General features: G+C 41.0%; 1 protein-coding gene across 2 annotated transcripts in view; it reads right to left on the bottom strand.

Moving 5' to 3' along the window:
* Nucleotides 1–2,239: 2,239 nt before the first annotated feature.
* Nucleotides 2,240–7,136, bottom strand: part of LOC139465400 (F-box/LRR-repeat protein 20-like) — a 40,995-nt gene continuing 36,098 nt past the window's right edge. For both annotated transcript variants that reach the window (XM_071247105.1, XM_071247106.1), the window contains exons 11-15: nucleotides 6,972–7,032; nucleotides 6,596–6,640; nucleotides 6,006–6,062; nucleotides 5,174–5,386; nucleotides 2,240–4,624 (exon numbers count right to left, since the gene is read on the bottom strand). In XM_071247105.1, coding sequence (XP_071103206.1) covers nucleotides 4,517–4,624; nucleotides 5,174–5,386; nucleotides 6,006–6,062; nucleotides 6,596–6,640; nucleotides 6,972–7,032 — 484 coding nt within the window. In that variant the 3' untranslated portion in view covers nucleotides 2,240–4,516. The remainder of the gene's footprint in view (nucleotides 4,625–5,173; nucleotides 5,387–6,005; nucleotides 6,063–6,595; nucleotides 6,641–6,971; nucleotides 7,033–7,136) is intronic.

Raw genomic sequence — 7,136 nt, 5'->3', positions numbered from 1 at the left:
CCCTATGTCATGCACACAACCCAAATCTGATCAACAACTTCGGATAGTGCTATAAAGGAGGGAGTTTGTCTCAGGCTGCTTTTAACAGCAGTACAGAAATATCATGGTGTGTTAGCTTACCCAAAGTGATGCAAGTCTAACATTTTTATTTCTTTGGTAAAACTTGTGAGCCTGGTGTGGTGCTGACAAACCAGTGATTATTATTAGAGCGAGGCTATAATTCAAACCCACTTTAATGGGATATGGCCCTGGAGGGATGCAACCCAGTGAAAGGTGTCGCCTAGATGAATTGATCTATATATATATACTACTCAAAAGAAGTTAAAGAACATGACATGACAGATTAACGATAGAGTGAGTGAGTGAGTGAGTGAGTGAGTTGGGTTTAACGCCGCTTTTAATATTATTCCAGTTATATCATGGCGTGTCAGCTTAATGTGGGAGGAAAGCCCGAAGTGATGCATTGTCTCGGACGTTTACCTGATGCCGCAGGACCTGAGCTCAACAATAAACTATTTCCCTTATCACTTCAAATATTGTTCTAATTATCTGCACCAAATGGATTACAAACTGGTACTTATATACTCAAAATATAAATAAATTAAGACAATTTTAATCTGAAAATATTTAATGATATGTATAAATTGTATGAAGAAGTGATGGGTTAGTGAGTCTGTCTGACATTGCTGTGAACATGTGCCACGGAGTCAGTTTAATGTCCCACGGAGCCAGTTTAATGTCTCACGGAGCCAGTTAAATGTCCCAAGGAGCCAGTTTAATGTCACACGGTGCCAGTTTAATGTCCCACGGGTGGTGAGCACTCAAGGCCACCCGGTACTCACATGGGTGGTATGCACTCAAGGCCACCCGGTACTCACATGGGTGGTAAGCACTCAAGGCCATCCGGTACTCACATGGGTGGTAAGCACTCAAGGCCATCAGGTACTCACATGGGTGGTAAGCACTCAAGGCCACCCGGTACTCACATGGGTGGTAAGCACTCAAGGCCACTCGGTACTCACATGGGTGGTAAGCACTAAGGCCACCCGGTACTCACATGGGTGGTAAGCATTAAGGCCACCCAATACTCGCATGGGTGGTAAGCACTCAAGGTCACCCGGTGCTCACATGGGTGGTAAGCACTCAAGGCCACCCGGTACTCACATGGATGGTAAGCACTCAAGGCCACCCGGTACTCACATGGGTGGTAAGCATTAAGGCCACCCAATACTCGCATGGGTGGTAAGCACTCAAGGTCACCCGGTGCTCACATGGGTGGTAAGCACTCAAGGCCACCCGGTACTCACATGGATGGTAAGCACTCAAGGCCACCCGGTACTCACATGGGTGGTAAGCTGTCAAGGCCACCCGTTACTCACATGGGTAGTAAGCTCTCAAGGCTACCTGGGGCAGATCCTCCCAAGGACATAGATCTGGGTCTGTCACACAAACACTTCCTGAATCTTAACACTGATGTTTCTGTGTTTAAACAGACGTCCATACAAGAACCATCCTACTGGCAACTAGTTACATGTTGTAATATACTTAATACTGATTTAATAGCCCAACCTTTCATCCAAGCTATCACATTAACTTAAATAGTTTACTTATGCAAGCTGTGGCTGAGGTGTGTACTGCTATCAAGATGACACATACAGCCAATTTGGGATACTTTCAAGTAGATATAACAAATGATCAGCTGTAACCAAGTTAATTCTACCCTAGCAATAGTGAGTGTTGTTCAGTGGCTCTGACTTCCCTGGTGCTGGGCACAGGGACAGTTGTTTGCCCTTCTAGTTAAATAACTGTTATCACATTGGCTCAGCTAAGAGACAAGGACACCATTCTGCCATCACATGATCATCGTCTGCACACCCGAGGAGCAGATCAAGGGAGCAGGCTCAGTAGAAAGAAGCTGGCAAAAGCAGCTCTCAAATTAAATCATGTCGTGAGAAACCATACAAATATTAGGAATTTTGGCATATTCCAGCCCTCGACTATATACGTGACAACTATGGGATATACATGACATATACCATACAGAACTGTAGGATATACATGACATATACCATACAGAACTGTAGGAGATATATGATATATACCATGCAGAACTATAGGATATACATGATATATACCATACAGAACTGTAGGATATACATGATATATACCATACAGAACTATAGCACATACATGATATATACCATACAGAACTGTAGGATATACATGATATATACCACACGGAACTATAGGATATACACGATATATACCACACAGAACTACAATCATACTGATAGGTGCACTCAATCACAGACGCACCACACGCAGAATTATTTTAATCTCACATCTGTCACATGTGATGAGCGAACATAATTCACCAGGCTACAGTTGAAGCACACAACATGGTCCAATATGATGGCTATAATGATCCAACATGGTACAAGCTTCAGCTGCATGTGTTAACTGCTGATGTTAAACGCTGATGTTAAATGCTAATGTTAACTGCAATGTTCATGCCACATGAGACACCAATTTTGAGGCTGGAAATTATTTCGTGTATCACAGTTTCATTCTTATTAGAATTCTCTTGTGGAAAATAGCATGTGTCCAGTACAGAATGGACTGTCCCTTCAGTCACTATGGGTGTCATTACATATGAGTATGGGATATATGTGAATATTTATATCATATCCTACAACTAGTATGTTTCATTAGACACTGAGATGGGACTTGTGTGTATGGGTGTTCTGTTATTGTCCTATCATATGGGAGTTGAGAATACTGCTATCCTACAACTAGGTATGTTTCCTCACACACTGAGATAGGACTTGAGTGTAAGGGTGTTCTGTTACTGTCCTATCACATGGGAGTTGAGAATACTGCTATCCTACAACTAGTTATGTTTCATCAGACACTGAGATAGGACTTGAGTGTAAGGGTGTTCTGTTACTGTCCTATTACATGGGAGTTGAGAATACTGCTATCCTACAGCTAGGTATGTTTCATCACACACTGAGATAGGACTTGAGTGTAAGGGTGTTCTGTTACTGTCCTATCATATGGGAGTTGAGAATACTGCTACCCTACAACTAGGTATGTTTCATCAGACACTGAGATGGGACTTGTGTGTATGGGTGTTCTATTACTGTCCTATCATATGGGAGTTGAGAATACTGCTATCCTACAACTAAGTATGTTTCATCAAACACTGAGATGGGACTTGTGTGTAAGGGTGTTCTTTTGTTATATCACATGAAGTTGAAAAACTGTTATCCTACAACTAGCTATATTACATCACACACTGAGATAGAACTTGTGTGTAAGGGTGTACTGTTGTTATATCACAAGGAGCTGAGAAAATTGCTAACCTAAAACTAGCTATGTTTCATCTGCGTTAGGACTAAAACGTGGGGGGATATTGTTTTCCCCATTGCCGTCATATCACATGGTGTTGAGAAAGCCGTCCTGACAGTCTATACTTTGCTGGTGTTGTTCTTCTATGGAATCAATAGGTTGAAATATCATAACATTGTACACTGACATTCACAGCATCAACAATATCTTACAAACATTGTCCACAGGTTCTCACGCAAGCAACTGATCCTTGTTAAAGAAATCAGTTTGCTCAATGGCTAAAGTAACAGTTCATATCACGATGTCAACAGAAAGAAGCTCTCCCGTATGAGTTGTGTTGTTATCTATAATAACAACAACGCTCAGGGTCATAAGTGGTGAAAGAGCAGTAGGTCAACAAAACAGGGCTGACATTGAACTAAGGGAGGTAACTCATGTCATAGTGGCACATCAGGATTTTTGTGACTCACCACTAATCTTTGTCTCAAGATTTGTTTCAAGATATTTTAATGGGTGTTAAACCTTAATGAAGGATTTTCAAATCATAATTTAGGAAATGCTTCTCACATGCATCAATACTTCTAATACAAATATGATCTTATGGTAAAGAATGAAAAACATTTCAGCAGAGAGGATCTACAGAGAACACACGATGATACTGTGCAAAGCTGTGTAGACCAAAATATCAATAATCTCTACATACCAGAGTTACCTCCCTTTACAAAGGACCACCCATTGTGGCAGTTTCCATTCTTACAGTTAGAGTTACTTCCCTTACACAGTGTTGTTTATGATGATTGAAATGTTGAGAAGATTCACTGTGTGATGATATCATTTGTTGAATAAGCTGATCCCATTGGTCCATCACATGTTCAATGGTAATGACATCGCCAGCAGATATCAGCTGATATCACCTGGAATCCCTGCTGTGGCAGGCAATAACTGAACTTGCAGGATAAGTCTGCTGAAATCCACCTGAGAGTGGTTCGTAATACAACTGATACACCTGTGATACATGTCTTCACACCTTAGACGATACATAGTATATCCACTGATAGTATAATATCCAAGGTACGATGAAGCACTATATCAGCCATGTAATAACACAAGTACACAATGTCACTGACAAGTCTGGGCAGGGGTATCCTCCCTGGAGAACCTTTCGTCAGAGTATGACACAACATTTACAGTACCGCTGCCGGCCCCCACCCACGGAAGGAGGCGGGGTCACAGGTGCGAAGTAGGCGTGAACTTTGATATCAGGAAGTCGCGTCTAAAACAGCAAAAACACATCATGTATTACTTGTATCCTATCATTTCGTAAGTTGGCTTTTATGCTTCTTCACACCAGCTTTACACAACAAGGGTAAAACGGTCTGAGTATTTTGACAATGCAATTAAGTTAATATAACATGTTGTTTATGCCTATATAGGACTGAAGAAATTGACAATGACTATTAAAAACATTGAACTCTTAAAAACTCTTGGAATTGAAAATGCGACGTCTTATCTCTTATTATCTGCATGTTACCTCAATATATATACTCACAAGAAGTTAAAGTATACCCAATACTATAGTTAATCTGTAATGGACATTCTTTAACTTCTTTTGAGTAGTGTAGAAAGATGCTAGTTTCAAGATGAAATTTGGAGACATGAGCATTTCTGATTAAATGCAATGTTTTTATACTTACCTGACGCTACACAGTGCCTATAGGTGTAGCGTCAGGTAAGGTAAAACACTAAGAATGGGTTCCAGAAATCCAACCACTATTGAAATCCAATCCCGGTTTTGGGTATGACAATACTGCACTTGACTTACCCGTAACCTGCGTATCCCAGCACGGGTGATTAGTTGACAGTCGTAAAGTTCTATCCTCTCCAAACTCTGACACGCCATTAAATGCTCTAACGAGGCATCAGTAATTAGTGGGCAGTTGTCCAGCTCCAAAACCTCCAGGTGCTCGATGGCACACGGGCTGTTGCCCAGCTGGCGGATACCTTCATCTGTGATCAGCTCACAGTGGGAAAGACTCTGAAACACAATCAGGGTCACCATCATCATCATCATCAACATCTTTATCATCAACATCATCATCAGTGTCACCATGAACATCATTGTCAATAACATCAACATCATCATTGTTAACATCATCTTCTGTGTCATCATGAACATCGTCATTCTCAACATCATCATCATCAACATCATCATCTTCATCATCAACACATCATTGTCAACATCATTAATATCAACATCTTTATTGTCAACAGCACAAACATCAAAACATCCTCATCATTGTCAACAGCATCAACGTGATCATGATCATCATTAATGTTAACATCATCAGTGTCAACATCAACATCATGAACATCATGGTCAACATGGTTAACATCATCATCAGTGTCAACATAACCATTACGTGGCAGCACATAGGCTCACCAAGTTCATGTATTTCATGTGACCTTCATGTGACCTTCATGTGACCTTCATGTGACAATGTAATGTTAGGTGACTAGAACATTCCTTGGTAGCTGTTTTTTCCACAAATTGTAATTTATTATTAACTGTTACCCATTTCCAACCTTAAACATACATAGCCTTATTGAAATCTCCATTGCGTGAATGTAACATGCTCAGAATGTTTGATACTCACCAGGGCAGCAAGTTTATTACAGTACAAAGCTAGATGAGCAAGTGTTGTGTCTGTTATCTGAAACACAAAAAGACATGGCTGACTGGCATCCACAGTGTGTGAGGTACTGAAGACACATGGCACCAGCCTGACTGACTACATGAGTGGTCCAATGGCAATACAATCATGGACCTTACGTAAATGGATCTTACGTCGCAATGATTTATTTAACGCCTGCCAGATCTTGGGTCTTGAAGCGGACTACATTTTAACATTTTTACACCTATGACAGAGATGCTGATCATTTCCACAGTAAAATAGGATGATAAGAGAAATTATTTATTCATAAGAAATTTAAATCCCAAGAAAAATGAGCATTTTGGGATAAATGAAATATTTTTATTCTTACCTGACACTACACAGTGATTTAGCTTCCCTACCTCTTACAAACTGGTATGGTAAAACTTTGATTCTGTCTGATGGAAAACTGGCAATCTGTTATCCCCTTACACAAACAAACTTAAGGAATTTTGAATGGAACATCAAACTTTTGAACTTTTGAAGTCCACAACATCTGTACTGCCACTGATTGAAGGTGAGGAGGCACTCACCTGGACACACTCTTCTAGGTCCATCTTCTCAAGTTCGTGACAATTCTGTAACAATAGGATACAGGTGAGGAACAATTGGATATAGGTTTTGTTTCTTGTTTGTTTGTTTGTTGTTTATCGCCGCACTCTGCAATAGTCCAGCTATTTGACAGAGGTCTGTAAATAATCGAGTCTGGACCAGACAATCCAGTGATTGACATCATGAGCATCGATCAATGCAATTGGGATAGGATGACATGCATCAACCAAGTCAGCGAGCCTGACCACCAGATCCTTTGTGTCACCTCTTACGGCAAGTATGGTCGCCTTTTACAGGCGTGTGTGTTTGTGCATATGTGTCTGTGCGTGTGCATGTGCATGTGCGTTGCAGACCTACCCTTGCCAGCGCCTGGAAGCCGCTGTCTGTCAGATGACTGCACCCTGCCACCTCCAGAGTTCTGAAAACACAGAAATACAACCTGATTGCAGGATCCAGCTGCCATGGCCTACCAGTCTGTTCAGTAAGTGAAGGATATACGGATCAATATCTACACAAGCAGTT

The sequence above is a fragment of the Haliotis cracherodii genome, unplaced genomic scaffold, assembly GCF_022045235.1.
Source record: "Haliotis cracherodii isolate W230 unplaced genomic scaffold, xgHalCrac1.p SCAF_18, whole genome shotgun sequence".
Classification (NCBI taxonomy): Eukaryota; Metazoa; Mollusca; class Gastropoda; order Lepetellida; family Haliotidae; genus Haliotis; species Haliotis cracherodii.
The sequence above is the reverse complement of the archived record's forward strand: the minus strand, read 5'-3'. Positions and strand labels throughout refer to the sequence as shown.